General features: G+C 42.1%; 2 protein-coding genes and 1 long non-coding RNA gene across 3 annotated transcripts; all 3 read left to right on the top strand.

Moving 5' to 3' along the window:
- Positions 1-2,615: 2,615 nt before the first annotated feature.
- LOC106744570 (zinc finger X-chromosomal protein-like) lies at positions 2,616-3,942 on the top strand. Its single transcript, XM_014619468.1, has 2 exons — positions 2,616-3,227; positions 3,616-3,942. The coding sequence occupies exons 1-2, from the start codon at positions 3,049-3,051 to the stop codon at positions 3,821-3,823; spliced, it is 387 nt and encodes a 128-aa protein (XP_014474954.1). The 5' UTR covers positions 2,616-3,048; the 3' UTR covers positions 3,824-3,942.
- Positions 3,943-7,242: 3,300 nt separating this feature from the next.
- Positions 7,243-12,972, top strand: LOC106744563. The gene is made up of 2 exons (XM_014619457.1): positions 7,243-10,769; positions 11,355-12,972. Exons 1-2 carry the CDS (start codon positions 10,378-10,380, stop codon positions 11,386-11,388), a joined length of 426 nt encoding a protein of 141 aa, XP_014474943.1. The 5' UTR covers positions 7,243-10,377; the 3' UTR covers positions 11,389-12,972.
- Positions 12,973-17,074: 4,102 nt separating this feature from the next.
- LOC106744577 lies at positions 17,075-19,539 on the top strand. Its single transcript, XR_001374462.1, has 2 exons — positions 17,075-17,338; positions 17,731-19,539. It is a non-coding gene; the product is annotated as an uncharacterized LOC106744577 (long non-coding RNA).
- Positions 19,540-20,486: the final 947 nt, after the last annotated feature.

Here is a 20,486-nt window from a genome sequence, read left to right on the forward strand (position 1 = left end):
GCACCGATGTTTGCGACGATCTATGGAAACTCCTTTCGTAGTCCCGTATCTGTATATGTGTACATGTGTGTCTCCAGTAACATTTGGTCTCTTCTCTCACGAGCACTCGCGAGAGAGCTCTCCGTGAGCGAGAACGCGCACACACAGATCACGGAAATCCCGAATGCGTGTGAATGCGGCTCGCGTTGAGCGCAATTAAGACTATATAGAGCTAGACTAACGCCTCGACTTGCCCGTTTTCACACTGACGAACCGAGCACGGTGCTGCCGATGTGTTTCAGGATATCAGGGGTGGTACTCCTACTGTCCCTGGAACGTAAGACCGTATCAGTGCTTGAACTGTCCCAATAGTTACTCGAGGAAGATGCACCTGAAGCGACACGTGGTGAGCGCATGCAACGGCAAGGAGCCGCGTTACAAGTGCCCGCACTGCACTTACATATCGCGGTATCCCTCGGACACTTACAAGCACGTGAAGCGTCTGCACGAGAATCGCGATGTCTTCGCCATCGACGTGTTCAACATGAGGAGGTACTTTCCTAAGGATAGCCTGCCGGCTCAGGACATCAACAACGTCGTCCGGCAGAATTATGCGGCCGAGTTGGTCGAATGGTCCCGCAGCACCCTGCCCTTCTCTTGAGGGACTCGCCTCGTCGTTAGAAAGTGTCCTGCGTGAGGTGTCGTTCTCGTAAATCTTCCTATACTAAATTGAATTTCCTCTCAGACAGAGAAGGGATATTGAACTTGATGAACTTTCCTCCCGACCGTTCTCGTCGTCGTTATTGTTGCGTTCTTTTATTCCTTTACGAGAAATCTTATGGCGAGCCGAAGAACACCCTGCGAAGTGAAAAGTTCCTGATTCTCTTTTTGTTTCAGACTCGTCACCTCGCGCGGTGGTTCCGTTAGTTCTTCTCGCTAGCCTCTTCGATCAATTATAGAGAATATATTTATTTTTTTAATAAAACATTCGCGGGTGAGAAATAAGAGTATTTTTTTGTTCTCCGCAACACTGGTTCTTATATTCTTCTATTATTGTGTAACAATTGAAAACGTTAATATGTATGTATATATATATATATATATATNCCAATGAATATCTCTAGAATGTTTCAATTTTTACAAAGTGATCTGTCACGTCGTTGTAAATGCGCAATAACCGGATCTATATTAATTTACGATTTCTCAGGTGCAATTGCGTTCGCGCAGGTAAACACGATGTTTTGTATGGCATCTTGATCGTGAGATCGAGCATCTCGTGACTCAATAAAACACAACTCCTGTCCTAATATTGCATTCTCGTGCGAAATCGCTTAAGAATACTTCTCCCATGCAGAATCTTATGTCTCGAGCGATCAACTTCCTCTGCGTGTTATCCCGAGAGGACTTGATGTCGTCACTGATTGAGCTCCCCGTGTATTTTTTCCAGGCATTAAAGGATCTGTTAAATTTTACAGCAGAACGATGAATCACGGGACGAGATTCTTCTGTCCGAATAACAACTGCGGTAGCTCCTTCACTTTGGAGAAGAGCCTCATAAGTCACTTGAGATACGATCGCGGCATTCAGCCGCGTTTCAAATGTCCTTGCAATCACCATGGCAAGCGCACTCGTAAGGCGCACTCCATCCGCAAGCACAAGTACTTGAAAAGTTTATATTATCGATCTTTTCGATGAAATGTCCTGAACGGTATCGCGACGTGATTCGCAGAGATGGCCCGTGTGTAGTCACGCGTTCTCTCTCGTTGGTCGTAAAATAAAAACCCCGCCTGCTCGTAAGTTCGTTATATCCATGCGATACAAACTGATCTCGATCTATATTTATTTTAGTCTTGCGCAATTTCCTCGAAATTGCGGATAATACAATCCATATTGCATCATCGTAGATCCAAATTCGCTTCTTCGAGCAAATCTATTGAAAATTATATACAGGGTGTTCCAGTATAAGGAATACACCTAAATATGGGGATCTTAAAAAAAGAAGTCGAAAAGAATGAGCGTAAAAGAATTTTCTCTCACGATATTCCTCCTTCGAAACCACTTAAATTGTGCTCTAAACATTTTTCATATCATAAAAACAAAAAAAGATCTTTAGGTGTTCTCATTTTACTGGGACGTCCTGTATATTGCTGAGTACAATTAAAATTGTTCTTTTACTTAGAGACACGAGTATTGGACCGATGAAGCGAGTAAACAGATGAAATAATTTAATTGTTTAATTTAATTTAATTATTCGTATTCGGGTCTGTCGGGCATATGTCTAGGCCGATTTTCAAATAACGTAATAGGCTGCTTTTATAATTTTATCTTCTTTCTTCAAATAATTCCCAATAAATCGACTTTCACTGATGCGTCTTCTGCCCTTGTTTCCGTGGGAGGGAGTCTTATGCGATCAACATACTAATACAAATATGTCTACCACGATGGACCAGGTACAAATATTGAATATCGGTATATAAATATAAGATTACAAAACGTTCGATATTTCAGATTTCAAAGAAACAAAGATAGAAAATATATCTAAAAGATAAAAGATAAATATTGATTTGGTGTGAATCAATAATTATACTTATTTACACCAATATATATATTTTATATTGAGAAAACATTTTTTTCAAATGAGAAAATATACATTTTCATACATCTGAATTTGGATTTAAGTACATATGTTATTACCTACCGAAGAATACATTTTTTATTTTTTAATATTTTTTCTCTTACTATATAGATGTAAATGGAAGTCCATTATCGATAATGCGCAAGAATAGTCGAACGCGCCGAAAACGCTAATATATTTTCTTTCAGACGCGACAACTGCACTTTTGTTTAATTTCGTTAAATATATTAACCTGTCTACGGAATCTCGTATAAATCATAATAGTTTTTGGAATAAATGCATGATGGGTGTGAGTGTGACGTCGTTTCTTTTCAACTGACGAATAAAGCTGAATTATCGAGATCGATGCATCCCTCTGCGTCTTCATTATCTTTTGTGATCTTTATCTTTCCTGATCTCTATTTCGATTAACGTTGGTACATTTCGTTGTCCGAATGTACCCTTTTCACCGTGACTATCTGCCTTTGCTTCCAGATACAACAAACGTGTTGTCTATGGAACTGGCTTCGAATCCATCTCTATATCAAACTCAGGAACAACTGTTGTGGCATATCTCACATATACGTTCTTCGCAAAAACATTTGTTGGCAACTACGGAAGACAAGAATCAGAGGTGAGCTGGAAAAAGTCTGTTTTACCAATTTATTTTGCTGCGTGAAACGTGAAATTTATAATAATTAATTTATGTATTTATATGAAATAAAAGAATTTTTATATTAATATCCACCTTTAAATTATTAATTAATTTTGCTATTAATTAGATTAGTTATTGGTTAATCTAATTAATTTCGATTACCTATAATATTTTTTCGAGGGATGCCTTCGATGTTATATATATGTACTATATGTGTAACACCTACATTATTAACAAAAAGGTATTGTTTTGAGTAATCACAATAGCTACTGATATTTTCAAACTCGTGTTTACTTGTATATTTACTAGAATTTAATTTTATTTTTATGTGAATTGAACATTTTTTAAGTATTTTTTCTTTTATTAGGAACATCTGTCCGAGATGTCACAAGAGTTATCAACACGCGTATCATATGCTGCGCCATTACAAATACGAGTGTGGCAGACCACCGAGATATCAATGTCCTTACTGCGACATGAAGAGCAAGCAATCTAATAATGTCTATAAGCATATACGTCACAAACATGCCGGATTTACACCTCACGTAATCGTGCTATATCATGACGAACAATAAATTATTACGCTGTGCTTTCCCACATATCTTTCCCCTTCCTCTATCGCATTATTCCTCCCCCCTCCCTCACTATCTCTCTCTCTCTCTCTCTCATTCTCTCTCTCTCTCTCTCTCTCTCTCTCTCTTCGTGTATGTGTGTGTGTATATGCACGCACGTGTATGTGTGTGATTACACATACACACACAAAGTGAAATAAATATTTTTTTCTCTCGCAAATAAATATTCTTATAGGCAATATATTGGCAAATTATGGGCGGTGTCGCGTATTGACATATTCAGAAAAGTGTTGGATTTAAGTAAATAATTATTTCAGTATTCTTTAGCAAATTTTTAAGTAATTTCAAGTAGTATTTATTTGATTCAAGTAAACATTTGCTATGGAGTATCAGAGAAATTATCTACTTGAATCTTTACGAGCACTTTTTTCTGTGTAAGACATGTCTTTTTGGACATTCTTGCAGAATGTTTCACCACATGTCTTGTCTCATTGCTTTACGCGCATTTAGCCTCAATTTTCTTTAGTTAATATTTTGAAAACAAAAACGATACATCAAAAATAAAGTATAAAACTTTCCTGTTCAGAATAATGCGCTTTGATGTTTGACATGCACACCCGGGAAAAAATGATTATATATGAATTTTATCTATACATGTTTATATATGTTCTACATCTAAAAAATACTGTTATACGAATGTAATTTAAGTAAATGCTTATGTTTATGGCTGCCCACGATGTGAACACTTAATTCAATCAAAATATTTCTTCCGTTTTTCATTCAACAGTATTTTTATTTTGTGTACATACATAATATTATATGTAGCCATATAGGGACAAAATTCATATATAAATTACATATGATTATATATAATTATATATAATTTTATATGATTATATATATATATAATTTTTTTTTAATATGATTATATATATATATATATAATTTTTTTTCTCGGGTATGGCGGTGTCGTATTTAAATTCAGACACCGTGATATTTAAATTTTTCTTCAATATTTAGATGTTTAAATTTTCATCCATATATCATCCGTATATTTTCCAATCAGTGTTTGTTCTCAATTGTATATCTCTTTATTTTTTGGTTCATAATATTTCTTATATGCAGAGGAAGAGTTAGCTATAAGAGCTGAAATCTAACTCTGATAGTTAAACTATGGACAGCTAATGTCGTTGTTACTAAATGTAGCAGTAGCAAGAACATCAGTTATTAAAGATAAAATATATTTGCTGCAGTGCACAACTATATAGTTTATTCGGTGGCGTCTTAGTTCAAAGTTAATAAATTTACAGTTAATAAATTTAGTTGCGGCAGCTAAATTGAACTGCGGTAGCAATAACGGTAGCTATCCCTAGTTTGGTTCCTATTGCTCATTTTTTTCTGCGTGTACATATTACCTTTATTATTTTTCTTTTCATTTTGTTTAATCTTATATATTTTTCTTTTTTCTTTAATATTTTAAACGACAGCTGCCTGTGTTTCTTTTATTATATATATTTGTCGTTGTAAAATAATTGTTCTAAAATGACTGTTATATAACATAATTATTGTACAACAAAATAAGATTATTTTCGTTCTTTGTTTATCACTAATGCTACTATATTGCGAGTGATCTCACATATTTTCAATAAAAATATCATAAAAACCGAAAAAAAGCATTTATTAATAGCTGCATCTAATCATTCCTGATTTTTTATTTCGTTTCATCTCTCATTCCCGGTTTTATCCTTAAGTGTAAAAGAAATATGAACATTTTCTTTAAAATTACACTTCCCTCATATAGGAGATCTGTGAAGATATCGATCGATATGACTTAAATTAATTATTTATTTTAGATCTACACACTATTTTTTGGAACATTTGATACATGTATATTGATTTCTTACGTGACTTTCAGAATATATCGATGTATACCAATACTACGACTTACGTTACTAATTGTGTGATCTTTTTCCAGAGCAACAAGACGGTCCTTAGATCATAGTGATATTAACGGATATCACATGGACGATAATTTGCGGAAGCGAATTCGCACTTTGTGTCGTGAGTTTTCAAGTGGTTAGCCGCAGTTACCTCTCGGACTAACATTTTCCCTTTGCAAAACATACACACTTTCATTTGGTCGTTTGTCATCATCCGACATCGGTCGAACGCGCGCTACAGTTCGTCTGTGCACAGCTTGAAGATGCCTGTAACCGCTTTATTTGTTCATTCCTTACTAAATAACAGCGAGTCACATTGTCTTTACGCACATCGTCAGCACTATCGTTAGAAGAAGTGGCTCTTATTTCCTCGTTGAAGACCTATCGACCTTTCCACGATAGTTTAGTTCTCTTGTTCGATTTCGCGAGGAGCACGGCGTTCACGTAGTTCAGAGTAAATAGTTTTTTTTAAACAATGAACACCCCAACGTTAGATGCGACTGATGTGCTCATTGTATAGCTGTACAATTTGTCCCTTTGTAATTATAATAAATATATATGAAATATGTAGTTTCGAAACACATTAAATACGCTTTGCTCGCAACCTGAAATCGCATACAACCAAGTAGACAGATTACATAGAGGGAGTTCCAAGAGGAATCTCTCGGACCTTCAGAAAGTGTAGATCCAGAAGTAAATCTGGCCTGATTTTCTCAGAGATAGTTCCAATCTGAAGTATTCTATCTATTTTACTGTTCACCCGCACTGCTCATTTACTTAATACTCGACGATGTTTCGAAGTCGACTTGACGTCGTCGACGTCCGCCTTGGTCTCGATCAAGAAAAGTTAACTTAGACAGTCTTGACACAAACGCTGATTCTAAGACGACAATCTTGGAAGGATAACTGTCTTCGGCTTATCTTTTCTGTCGACTCGATGCAAGCAGTGGCGGATTAAAGCGGTCCTTCGAGTAGTCGCAGACGAGGCAATTCATGATTCCGTTCGAATTCTCTCCGAGAGCTTCGCTGATCAATATATTTCTTCGAGGTGCCACTTCGACGCACTCGTAGCGTGTACACGCGCGCGCACGAGAGAGAGAGAGAGAGAGAGCTTACCCCGAGATTCCATCCCCGCGAGACCTACAAGAGACCCCGGGCTGTAGGATGCGAGTGAGCTAACCGCGCACTTCCGTGTCTTTTTCAGCGTTTCTGCAAATGTTACCGCTGCCGTGGCTCGAGGAGACCTACCAGGGCAGAAATGCGAGGAAGACGAGGACCCGCTACCCTTGTCCGCGCTGCCGCAAGAGCTACACCACGAAGAGCGCCGTCACGGCACACTTCAAGTACGACTGCGGCAAGCCGCCGCGCTTCGAGTGCCCCTACTGCGGCAAACTTAGCAAAAAGAAGTTCAATGTGCAGGACCACATTCGGCACAAGCATCCCTCCAAGCCGGTCGTCTGCAACACGCTCTTCTAGGACAAGTCACACGAACGTTTCGCGCGGCCGTGCGAGCGTCGATTTGAAAAAGAAAAGAAACAAGTGCTTCGCTCTGCGTACTTATTACGCGTACATCTTCTTCGTCTGCGCTCCAGACGAACCGAGATGGGGGCAGGGGGAGCGCGAAGCTAGTTACAGGGACAAGAAGTTCCTTTCTCTCTGAGTTTCCGTTGTTCCTGAATTGGCGCGCATCGCGACGATGCCGCTTCTTTCGTACCTGTTTGCGACTGTTGAAGAATTCTTTTATCCGTCGTGGCGTTTTAGATGTATACATACATACATACATATATGTATATATATATATATATATATATAGTGTGTTATATCGCAAGAAACCGAGGAGAACGTTTCTGTGTTTTCCGAAAGTTCGTGAACGGATCTGGGAGAATCGGTTTCCGTCTTCTAGAGGTTGCCATTTTGTTGGTTTTTTCTCTTATTTTTACGGTCAGACCCTATACCGTGGGTTTTGTTCCTTTGTTCATCGCGATTTGCGGAGAGTTTTACGTACAAATTGATTTTTTAAAAATATTATATTTGATGATTTACGATGTGTTAGTTTTATTACGACAGTAAATCGAGAAAGTGCATAGAAAATTAGCGTTAAAGTTCTCGATTTTTGAACGTATCTCAGCCTGCGTATGTATAGAAATGAGATCACACTTCGAGTTTATTATTATTAATATTATCTGCAGCGTGTCTTCTTGTGAGTACGAAACACAACGACATCTAGAACCATATATCATCATATATATATATGCCGAGATGCTTTTATGTTTGCGAGTAAAAGGGTGAGACGTCACTAGAATGTGTAATATTCCGTGAAGTTTCGGCTAGATTTCACGATTGTGGAAAAATTCGTAGACACGTGAAATGGATCCCGTCGCAGTCTACGAGCACTGTTCGATCTCCATGAAACGATACTAGGCTATTGACTTGAAATTTGTTAGTCCATATTGACCCGGACCTCGCACATTCCCACTTGTGACCTGTAATTCCGAGACAAACGAACGAGAGAACTTTTGCTCTGAAGTTGTGGACCACGCTCAGCAAGTGCAAAGTGAACTTATTAGTGAGAACTCATTAGTGAGACGAATTCTTTTCACGGAAATGTTGAATCGATACGTTAAATACAGATAGATTATAGCGATCTCTATATTCGAGGTGTATATTTTTTAACGAAAAAGCAAACACACACACACAGATCTGCGATAGATCGAGTTATGTCGAGAACACGGTGTTATCGCCCTCCGAGAGGATGTACTTAGTTATGTAAAGAGGTACCGTAAAACGTCCGCGTATCGTCGAGTTTCAATAAAAGCATTTGTATTAGGAAAGCGACTCGCTCTCCACGTGCGCGTGACTCATGCTGTTTTTCCGGCTTGCTCTCTCTCTCTCTCTCTCTCTCACTCTCTCTCTCTCTCTCCATCCCCCCGTTCACCACGAGTCTCTCTTTTTTTATCTAACTCTCTTTTTCTGTCTTGTCTCTTCCTGAGAACGTCCTTTCTCTGCATGGAATTCTGGCGCGTACGCGTTCTCTGAGCTGAACGGAGGTGCCCTCGAGGAGACGTGTGTCGTGCGATCGATGTTGACCGTGACATGATCTTTTGTAGGTGGCAGGCTCCTCGAATTTCGCACAATGCGCCTGAAGAAGAACCTGAAGAAGCGGGACACGCAGTACAACCCGAGCACCGGCAAGTTTCACTGCCCCAATTGCAACAATGGCTACGGCAGACGCGACACCATGCTCGGCCACTATAGGTACGAGTGCGGAAAAGCGCCCAGATACAAGTGCCCCTACTGCACCCTATGCAGCAAGAAGACCTCGAACATTTATCAGCACGTCAGAGCGATGCATCCGAAGCAGGAGGTGACTCTGGTGAAACTCTATTGAGCTCCTTGCGATCTGCAGGCGTGAACCGACGCGAGGAAGATCTCGAGTTTGCCAAGCGAAAGCTATTGTTGAACGTCGCCGGTGTCGCTCGCCGAACTGGACTGTTCGCAATACCTCAGGGAATTTTTCTTTCTCGGATTTCGAGTTACACACGTATGTGTGTGTGTTTGTGTGTGCGTGTGTGTATATATATCGCGACTCTCCGCGCGCGTATTTGTACATATGTGATTCGAACGAGCCGGAGATTAGACTGCTCTTGATGTGTATAGTGAGGATTGCGCTTCCTGTACTCTGTACGCGTGTCGAACTCGTAGCGTGTTAAGTGAACGTTCTCCAAGTGATTTGTCACAATGCGCACGAGACGTTGGAGAGTTCGCATGTAATTGACGGCGGCTCGCTCTGCTTTATTTATTCGTTCCTCTTCGAATTTTCGAGAATCCCCGGGTGATCGAACTTAAACACGCGGGGTGTTCTGTTCAACGATAAGACTGCACTGTATATAGTACACTGTACATTTCCAAAAATCGACTGTGAAGAAATAAAGAATCTTGTACCTTTCATTTCACCTACTACGATGAGTTCGGAGTTAGCGAGTACATTACGGTGGCGGATTTCGGCACGAAGCACGGAACACGGTGGGATTCGCACGTGCCCCTCCGGTGTCTCGCCGCTACTTGGTAAGCCTGAGGTGAATTCCGGACGGCGCGTTTTCATCCGGGGAATCGCCGACAAGACGTAACCAGAAGTAACCGACACGTCTCGCAGAGTCCTTCCCTCCGTCGGCAGATCCGTGCTGACTGGTGTCGCCTCGGTAAAGAAACTCCGTCGATCGATATATTTGCGTTGACGAGCTCCGGAAGAAATCGGCGACGAACATCACATAAGCACGCCGATATCCGTCTATCATATCCGTGTGTGCTGCCACGTGGCATTCGTGGCAATTAGGGAGCGAACGCATTAGGCGCATTTTGGTATCGGTGTTAAAAAGACGTATCTCGGTATTAAAAAATGTTCGGAGCGAGTTCTCCCCGAAAGTGAGAAAGAAAGAGAGAGAGAGATCGAAGAAACGGTCTGCTGTCGCATGGTAAACGTCGTCGGGCAGGTTCGTTCAGGATGGTTTGCGTGAATTTGATTTGGTGGTAGCGTCCTCGTAGTCTCTGTATCTCGCGTAAAGTACATATACCCTACGCTCGCGTGTGATTGCGGCGTGCGTATCCGCAGTATCATTAATGCTGGACGACATCGGTTTCAGAATCGTGGGGAAACACGAGGACGGAAAGGGGCCGATCGCAGGAGCTGGTGCGGCTGCACTATCATCATCACCAGCAGCAGCAGCAGCAGCGGCTGCGGCAGCAGCGCAAGGAGATGGGCCTGTACGGCCGGAAGCATCAGTGTCCGAAATGCGAGAAGTCCTTCTCGCAGAGCTACTCGATGTACCGTCATTACAGATACGAGTGCGACTCTCTGCCGCGTTATCAGTGCCCGTATTGCGGCCACGTCAGCAAATGGTCCCACTCGATCTACAATCATATCAGGAAGTTGCACCCGGGACAGGAAGTCACGCTGAACAAGCGCTATTAGTCCAGTCAGACGTGCCGGAGCTTGCGCGTGGATCGCCCGTGTACGATATTAATATATCAATAAGATACATCAGTCTCCGCGATATCAACTGAATAAACGATAAGCGAGATACGTCGCTACGTGTTCCGCGCGGGAAGGAGCGAGTGTTCTTGTTTGCACGGCGCTTGCTCCTCGATGCTTCGTCGTAGTCGAAGATCGCTCGGTCGTGCGTCGAGTACTTTCATTCGAGATTCGGAGGAGAGCGATATATAGACAACCCAATGTGTGACAACCGTGCCAAAGATCTGTAACCGAACGATCGCCTGAGGACTAACGTCGTATAGTTCACGCTGAGAATCAAATTGGGACGATCGAGTGAATTTCCTCCGCGGCAAGTATCGCACATTAATGAGCGCGTAATCAGAGTTCGGTTCGTTTATCGAGAAAGCTGTTTCCGAGCTGTGTTAGACGGTCATTTCTGGACGAGGTCGTAGCGATCTTCGAGCGTTATCGGGGAGCGACACCTCCACCGTTCCCGTCTCTTCCTCACTGCTCCTCGAATCATCCTGATGTTGGAGAGAAAACACGCTCAGTCGCGCACCGTCACTCTAACGTACGACCGTTTGGTCTTTGCTTGTGCTTGCAGACTTCAGACCGATCGTTCTGGAGAAGTACCATAGCGTCTTGCGGAACTCCCGGCTCAAAGCGTCCTTGAACTGGCGCGGCTTCACTTGCCCCAGGTGCGCCCGCACCTTCCACACGTCCGGCGGCATGAATCGGCACTACCGGCTCGAGTGCGTCGATCTGCCTCGCTTCAAGTGCCCGCACTGCGACATGCGCAGCAAGTACACCCAGGCTGTGTACAGGCACATTCGCGCGAAGCACCACAACATGGAGATGCGATTCATCAAGCTGTATTAAAACGCGGAAATCGGAGACTGATGTAACTTAATTTTGCACGGAACGAACGACTTACAATTGTGCTTGTGTGACATTGTTCTTCGATTGATTTGGCGCTTTTTTTTCCTTTCCTTTTTTTAACAAGACGCGTTACGGTCGATGAAGAATTCGAACATCAATGACATCGTTGAATCTCTCTCGGTACCTAGAATCATGATTACGTTGCAGATTTTTCCTCTTTTTTCTTCCACGACACATATTGGCAAAGTGCGAAATTGATTTCCACGTTCGGTTAGTCAATCGCGATTGATTCGCAAGCCGTTTATTTCGAGAGACCGGTTGTCTCCAACTGTTATCGGGGAAAATAATCAAACGGTAAAATATAGTTGCGCGCGAACCGACAAGTTTCTGTGATATCACACCGTGAAGGTCTTTCCTTTAAGGGAAAACTAATTCCGCGTTGCGTTACAGAATCTGGTTATATTACATTTAACGCGTATGAGAGAGAGAGTGTGTGTGTGTGTGTGTGTGTGATGTAAATGCATAGAAAGTAATCGTCACTAGGAATTAGATAATCGGCGGATTGATGCGCAGTCAATGATGGCCTGACTTTGGAAATGTATTGTAAGCGCGTGAGACGCACGTGTGCGAATATTTAATAATGGCGCAACGGGTATGTTTTGTGTGATTAGCCCGTAGTGTGTGATGGACACGTGGTCACACTTGGATTTCTGAAAAGTGAGCGTGATTGTTCACAAGCTTCGTTATCTACGATGTCAAGTTTATTCACTTGAGACTGACAACGGAAAAATAGTTTTTATATGATTGTCCACATTCGGGGACACACGTTTGAAACAACGCACAACAACTGCATCGGCAGTCTCGCGATTCGTTGGACCGTACAGCGAATAGTACCTCGATCGTATGTCATTCGTGTCGACGACGTTCTCAGAGCTGGAATTAACTTTCTCTCTGAGGTTAAACGCGCTTGTTGAGAGGATATAGGGATCCATAATATTATATAAAAACCGACATATTTCTCTTATTTATTTTTCTTTCTTACGTCTTTTAGAACAAGTCTATATACGGAAGTCGCATGAGCGGCGCATCTTTTGAAATCAATGTAACGGAAAGCGATGCGCTGCCGCGCGTTACCTTGAAGCCGTATTATTACATCATAGTGATTAAAAGATCATCATAGAGATCGATGTTCTACGAATGCGCGATCGATATTCACCGCGTTCTCCTGTTGTACAATAAGAATGTAAACTCTAACTCTTTCGTGGCATGCCAAGGGATTGTTCGTAAACTCACGTGCGATCTGATGTGTATCTGAACTTGTAAAATTGTCATGAAACAGGCGATAAAAGAAAGAAACGAAACCGGTGATTCTCTGACATCCCTCCGTCCCCCACGATTTATGTTCGCTCAATTCTCCATTTTCGGTTATTGGACACTGACTTGTATCGTTAGAAGCAGATAATAACGTGCGACCGATCCCTTCTTTTCACGTCCGTATAAATAAATGGCCGTTTGTTTCAATTCGACCGAACAGGTTTGCGGGGGACAACAACACGCTGAAATTGAAATGCTTCCCGATGCATTATTGGCCCATCTTCCGAATTTATTCGACCAAGACAGGGGCTGTTCGATTTGACGAAGAATCGCTCGCGTGAATCGCGAGGATCGTTCGCACGATTTTCTCCGCTTCTCATTGAGAGAGGAATCGGCGGTTCTCTCCCGACGGGTCGCCCGCCGAGAAGTTCTTTTCTCTGACGAGTGTTCTTCAACTTTTTAGGTAAACACGACAAGACCGAAATGACTACACGCTGCTTCTCGTGGCGCTCCTAGGCGGCAGTCGCAGTGAGGATTGTGTGCGAATTCAACGTAGATTTACGAGCTGTGTGTATCGCTGTGGCCGGAATATCATTTGTCTGGGCACGCGCAAAGACGGATCCCAAAAGCGTATGCCACAGACGCTTGATCAATACGACGATGTCCCTCGCATCGATATATGTATCTGAATATGTCCTGTATTGATTGATTGATTAACCGACGCGGACGACGACGACGAGAGACGCTTCGGCCGATGATCATGTCTCGCCGAGTTTGTTTGTACTTCCCGTTGTTAGCATTACGTTATAAAGCGCATGACGTGTTTCATGTTCCACATCTCCTCCACATGGCTAACTCGTTATCCAATTTTGGAATGCATTTTCTTTTCTCCATCCAGTCAGATAGGTCAAGCGGTTCTAAACGAACTCCCGGAGAACGGTGGTGCGAGTCACCGGAGAGAGACGATCGCACGGTGACGTATCGTGATGGAATCGAATTGGCTCCGGCCAATCCGTTTGGGTCGATCTACGATTTTGAGCCGTCTCTCTCGTTTTCCGCAAGCGTCTCCCTCCGCTTGTTGAAAAGTGCTAAGAACGACAGTTCTCGCGCGTTCGGACGTAGAACTTGCTTTTTGTGTTTTCGTTTAGTATGCCAGTTAAGTGTCCCACAATTCCTGAAAACAAAACGAACGATCCCATCGCGATGATGAGTGTATCTTCCAGGTCAGAGAGGGCTGTTTGAGTTACACGAATATAGTGTGAGAAGCCGAAGCGTTGTTTGATGGGAGGGAGTACTGAGAGCGCTCGGAGCCGGGGGTCCTTGCTCGATCGTTCTGATCCTGAAACGATTCTTCCAGGTGGGTCCACGTCTTGCGACGACGACTGGTTCAACTGTCCCTGTTACACTCGTGGTAGCCAGCAGAAGGACTGCATGCTGCGACACCATCGATCCCGCGGCGATCATCGCGTGAGGCACTTCCGGTGCATCTACTGCAACTACGTGTCCAAGTACAGCTCGAACGTGTACAAACACGTGCGAAGGATTCACAAGCACATGCCCTTCTTCAAACCCGATCGCATCGCGGTAGAGATAAACGAGAGAGACAGGGAGAGAGAGAGGAGGGAGAGAGAAGCGACGGCACCATCGACAGCTCCGAGAGATTTTTTACAAGATACAAAGTATATACTTGGCTCGTAGATCAGAGAATCCCGAAAAGTTCTCTCGGACCTTTTACGACCTATCGGACAATTCGGAGACGACGTGTCGCGCGTCCCGTCGTGTTGACGCAACGTTTTTCGACTTTCATGTACATATATACGCACGATGTTTCGCGGGAGGTGTGCATTCCGGTGGCATGATTCGCCGTTGTCGGAGATTATTTTGCGAAGTGACAAGATTGCTTTGTGAACCGAAAGATATTACTTTATGAATCACATGAAAGATTATTTTATAAATTAAGGAAAGTCGCTAGTGGCTTCATCGAGTCTCAATTATCCAATTATTTAATTATTACGCATCGAGATGAAGCTGTTAAAACTATCGATTCAGATTGACCTGTCATTGGAGCAATTACAAAGACTCAGTTTCTGCAACGGTTCAGGGACCAGATGAAAATTCGACAAGAAATGAAAATTTCAAGAGTGATATCTTTGTTATCGCGACTGAAAACATTTGTGTGAATATTCAGACCATTAAAACTCAGTTGAAACAACTGAAAACAATTAATTGAATAGATGTCTCCTGTAGGAATCTTTCTGTTCCTATAACATAGTTTTCGTTTGGCCCCCCTGCCGGTAGTAGAAAATTTAATTACACCAACGGAATTGTTTTTTCCGAATAGATAATTGAATAATACGATATTTTATCTTTCTAAATTAATTTTTTATTAATTGTATTGACACACATTCAAATTTTCTATCGGCTCTAATTCTGAATAGTTCGTTGTTTTGTCTTGAAAATATGTTTGCGTTGTTAAATATTATGGTGTATACAGATTCATATTTTATAAAAAAAGGAAAGGTTGAGTAAAGGAAATTACTTAAACTCTCCAAAGAGGAATAAGGTTCTGTTGCCAGGATGTTCATCTCTTTTAGAATATATTGTATATATATATATTCGTGGCGATTTTCATCGCCCATGTTTGTGAATGATTTTTTCTTTTCCTATTAGAGCCAAATGCCAAGAAGATGCTATTAAAGAATTAGTTACCTTCCCGCTCAGTTGTTGACACGAATGAGGATGGAGTTAAGTACACCTTCACCTGATATACCTCCCCCCTCCTTTCAACTCGCAAAATAGTATTGATACCATAAACGACATGAGCGACTCTTTTACAACCACTAGAGTAATCACATCTATGTATTAAATTCGGTCTCATCCACATATACCATCCACATGTACAAGTAATTCTTAATATTTCCTTTTGCTGCATCGAGCATATTCTCCATCATCGTATGTTACAAACCAAAAGTATTATAAATATTGCATAATCAGTCATGTGCGTTTTTTGAAACAAATTCTGCGTTACCAAGTGCTGCGCTGTGGATTTGTAAATTATACCTCCTTACAGCTGTGTAATAAAAACTGTTTGTATATCGATCGAATGAGCGGTAACGAAATTATTCTCTCGCATACGTGTCACCCGCTGATAATTTTTTCGACAAAGGTGATAATCCCACGCGATTGGAAATTACACTTCTCTTTTTCAGATTCAAGCGTCGGGTCTGAGTTTTGAACAAGATCGAATCAACGAACAAATGTATCTATTAATTTCTCTCTTTTTTTTTCTATTATTCCTCCTGTAATTACTGTTACCGTTACCGTCACCCGTCTTGAATATATTTTCTACTTTGGCTGTTTTAGTTTTGTTTAGTAACATAGTTTTTTTTTTAATTATTTAATCTTACTTATTTACTTAGTTTTGTTTTTTTTAGTTATTTAGTTTTATTTAGTTACGATAGTTGTTTTTTCCTAATTTTACAATCCAAACCAGTAATTTCTCACTTGTACATTTACACTCCCGTCAGTTTTTACCACACGAATCATCTGCATGCGTATCAGCCTCCAGGTGGAGAGAGAGGACGCCATTGTTTAATATCCCACTCGATTGCGACAAGCTTCAACCTGGTTTCAACGAGGTGGGAGAACGGAACGAAATCCCTTAACACAACTACCGCAACCGTATCGCTTTCCGAACCGAATACAATATAACTGAGGCCACATTACAGCGTACAGGTGTTAGCTGCGAGAGATTTTCTACTTTGTTTCCTCGACCTAAGATTATACATTCCCCACACTCACGAGATTCTATCTCGGTTATATCTCGGAATCGTCGACGTATCTCGTAGCCTTGGACGCCCCTACTGACCTCGCTCTCGATCTGTTTCTCTTTTCCAGTGTCGGGTTACATGGTCGAGCACAAGGTACGCGACCGAAGATACCCCTGCCCCAGGTGTGGCAGCTCATTCAGCCAAAAGAGCAACATGTTGACGCATTTTAGACACGAATGCGGGAAAGAGCCGAGATTCCAATGCCCCTATTGTGGCAAGAAGGACCGGAAGTCCTCTAACACCTACAGGCATATCAGAATGCACCACAAGGGCAACAGCATCCACGTGTATCGATTGTATTGATCCACGAGCAGCATCCGGACGGTCGACGGGCGCGTTTCTCGCGCAGGAGACGAACGGCATTTCGTCGAGAGAGACTTCGCCGACTCACACGATCACCGCTCACTCCGGCCCGATCTCCTTCGCTCCGTGTCGTCCTCGGTGTTGTTCGGCGGACGAACGGCGCTCGGTTTGCGGCAGGCAAGGAGGCGAAGTAGGTGCTCTCCGCATCGTGCGAGGAATCCCGGTGTTCGCTCACTCGTGCTGTTCCAGACTCGACGTACTTGTACGTCTCCCGGGTGAACGCGAGCGTGAACGGGAGCGTGGCGCTCCCAATAATAAGATCTCTAACGAGCTGCGATATTGTCCTCTTTCTCTCCTCCAGGACGTCCTTCGTCACTCAACGACCGTTTTAACCACGGTGACACCCGACGGATCTGCCACCCCCCCACCTTTGCCCCCGTGTGCTACTCTACCACCTTTACCACTACTTCGCGTTCTTCGAATCCGCGGTAGCGCGACTCCGGGAGGTCTTTTCGCTTTTTGCGACCTTTGCTCGCCCGTCTCTCTTTTGTCGTGCCTACCCGTTTATATTCCTTTCGGTTCTGGCCAACGCTAAGTCGCGCTCGCTTCGTGTTCGCGGCCGACTAACCGTGGCCTCGTTCTTCCTGTTCGTAGGCCGACTCCTGCAGCCTTACGACGCCGGCATATTGGACATACTGAGGGCGAGCTACAGCGGCGATCGGAACGAGGTGAAGAACGAAAACGGGCCCTTTTGGCGGCAATCCGGCAAGATGGCGTATCATTGTCCCAGGTGCAATGCGGGCTACACCTACAAGAAGACCCTGAAGACTCACATGAAGTACGATTGCGGGAAGGAGCCGAGGTTCAAGTGCCCTTACTGCAACAAGAGGGACAAGTGCTCGTCGAACATTTACAAGCACATTAGGATGCGACACGACGGGATGCCGGTGATCGTGCACAGAAATTAGGGCCAGCCGTCTCCTCTACCTCTTAATTCCGTCATTCGTCGTCGTTGTCGTCGTCGTCGTCGAACGGCCGTTTTCACTTTGGACTGAATTGCAAACGGCAATGGACTCGCGAAGAATTGTTCTGAAGTGACTTCAAGGATTTATATCCTTAATTGTAGTTAATACCTACTAGTTACATGCTGAATTCTGACGTCAGAAGTCGTAGGCATCTTTGTTTGTACGTTGTACGCCGAAGTAAATTAATGTTTTCGCAAGTTTGGCTGGTGGAATTAACTGGCGAAATATTTCGAAACTGCAGAAGAATATGGGTTTGGACTGTGCATAGTAGATAGTTGTAAATCTCGATCGATTGGTGAAGAAAATTAATTCGCTTTGACGTGCAACGCAAAGTGAAATATGATTTCTAATTTCTGACGTTTGAATTCAATGCGGCTGCTGTGAGGAAACGGGAGCCTTAAATAGAAGAAAAAAGGAGGAGAGAAAGACAATCTCTTTCCTCGTAATTTTCCTCTATTTTATTTCGTCTCTTGTCTATTGACTGTGTGACTATTATATCGTTTTAAGATATAATTTTTTAAATATCTTTGTTGATTTAATCATCCATCCTATTTTCTCTCTATTAGTGCGAACAGAAATTATTTGGGCATTTGTGATTAATCAGTCTTGTAAGGCCTGAATTGAGGAACGTTAGTTCGTTAGTGTAAGGATTCTAATTAAATAGACGAATGATCGATGGTATTGAAATAAATTTAATAAGGAAAGTATATTGTATGTAAAGTAAGAGTGAAAACGAATCTAGGTCAAAGTTATTTATTTTTTGTTCCATGCACTTGCAGTTGCTCCTTTCGTCATGAATTTGATTTCGTTGTTCCGAGAGATTAAATCCGATCGTCTAAATTCCAACTCTTAACTCAATTTAAAAAATTGAAATTGTAACCATACACTAAAGTTTACACTAAACTCAATTCAAAAAATTGAAATTGTAACCATACGCTAAAGTTTCTTTTTCAGAATGTATCCGTTTCTAATAGCAAGGAATGTGCAAGAGAAACTTGACAACGTTCGACTCTCCGGAATGTTCGTAAATACGAATCAAAGTCCTCAAGAAAGATCAATGTGCATTATATGAATTTGTGTAAGAAAAGAAAAACATTTCGATCGTTTCTTCGACTAAGTAAGTTCCTATCATGTATACATCCAAGATAAAGTGGCGACTTTTTTAGGAAAATCGATCTGAACACATTTTCAAAAGGGCTGAAATCTATTTCAACGTGATGCTGGTTCTCTTTTAAAAAACGCACATGATGACGCGCCGAAGAATATACTTTCGTTCGTTTTGTAAAGCAAAAGGAATAAGTGCTTCGCCCTTGTGGAAACATGGTGTTCAATCGTATTACAGTTTGTGCCATTTGCGAATCTATGTACAGTCGACAATCTCATCCGTTAACGATGCTCGAGTGTATCGTTTACCTCAATAAAACAGTGAAGAGATCAACGTGAGAATTGATTGCGACAATCTCGTCCGAAAAAAAAAAAAACACCGCCACCTTCGCTAATTAGCCGATTACGTGCTACTGTGCTACCGTGTACGGTCATTCTTGCATAGCCGTGGGATCAACTTTTATGTGCACTTTTGTGTAAATCTGCAGAAAATGCCCACGTAGTAACCCACGGGCTTGTTGTACAGTCAAAGTGGTTTTAACCGTCGTGTCGAAAAAGTTTTCGCGAAACCGGAAAGGATCTCTTCGTTGCGAAATGCAATTAGCTCTCGCGCCATATTATGAAGAGCTCAACGCAAACTTTTGTGGATTCGTAGCTTTACGAGCGCATTATAATGAGAACTGTTTGTACATATATGGCGAATAAAATCCATATTTATTGCATGACACTTTCTTACGCATCCGCGTACATCATCTCGAAGCAAAGCAGCGAACAATGTCTTTTTCATCTTTATTTTTTTCATTTTTCTTGCAAAATTTCTCAACTGACAAGTCGCGTAGGCTCAAGAGAAACATTATGTTTGCGATTGACATGTGTCAACATCATTGTCATGTCTGAACTATAAACAGCAGTTCGATATTTTTCCCTGGTTCGTGTGAAATTCAAATGAAATACACAAAAATTTTGTATTGCAAAGTGAAAAAGAAGGAGCAGCTGTTATTTGTATCCGACACTGTTGTACAAGGAATTTCTGCGTCCGTAATTTCGTCCTCGGTAAAAAACTAGTTTTTAGCGAAGTGGCTGTAAGAAGTGACTGGAATTTTGCTCTCTCGAATTAGCGTCACTTTGGAGCAACGTAAGAGGAAAAATAGAAACGTCTGCACTTCACTATTCCTCAAAGTGCATTTTCACACGCTGATGTTGCATCCATAGTTAACATATATTCGATGTATTCAGTTTCATTATTGTCGAAGAACTTTTTTGTTATTTTTGTAGAGTAAA

This window comes from Dinoponera quadriceps, unplaced genomic scaffold (assembly GCF_001313825.1).
Source record: "Dinoponera quadriceps isolate SergipeBrazil2010 unplaced genomic scaffold, ASM131382v1 scaffold18, whole genome shotgun sequence".
Lineage (NCBI taxonomy): Eukaryota > Metazoa > Arthropoda > Insecta > Hymenoptera > Formicidae > Dinoponera > Dinoponera quadriceps.

Excerpts from the sequence above, each read along its gene's own strand:
- LOC106744570 (XM_014619468.1), top strand. The coding sequence starts at position 3,049 with ATGTACCCTTTTCACCGTGACTATCTGCCTTTGCTTCCAGATACAACA. Across the intron at positions 3,228-3,615 it reads ACGGAAGACAAGAATCAGAG|GAACATCTGTCCGAGATGTC; the intron begins GTGAGCTGGAAA and ends TTCTTTTATTAG.
- LOC106744563 (XM_014619457.1), top strand. The coding sequence starts at position 10,378 with ATGCTGGACGACATCGGTTTCAGAATCGTGGGGAAACACGAGGACGGA. Across the intron at positions 10,770-11,354 it reads CTTGCGCGTGGATCGCCCGT|ACTTCAGACCGATCGTTCTG; the intron begins GTACGATATTAA and ends TTGTGCTTGCAG.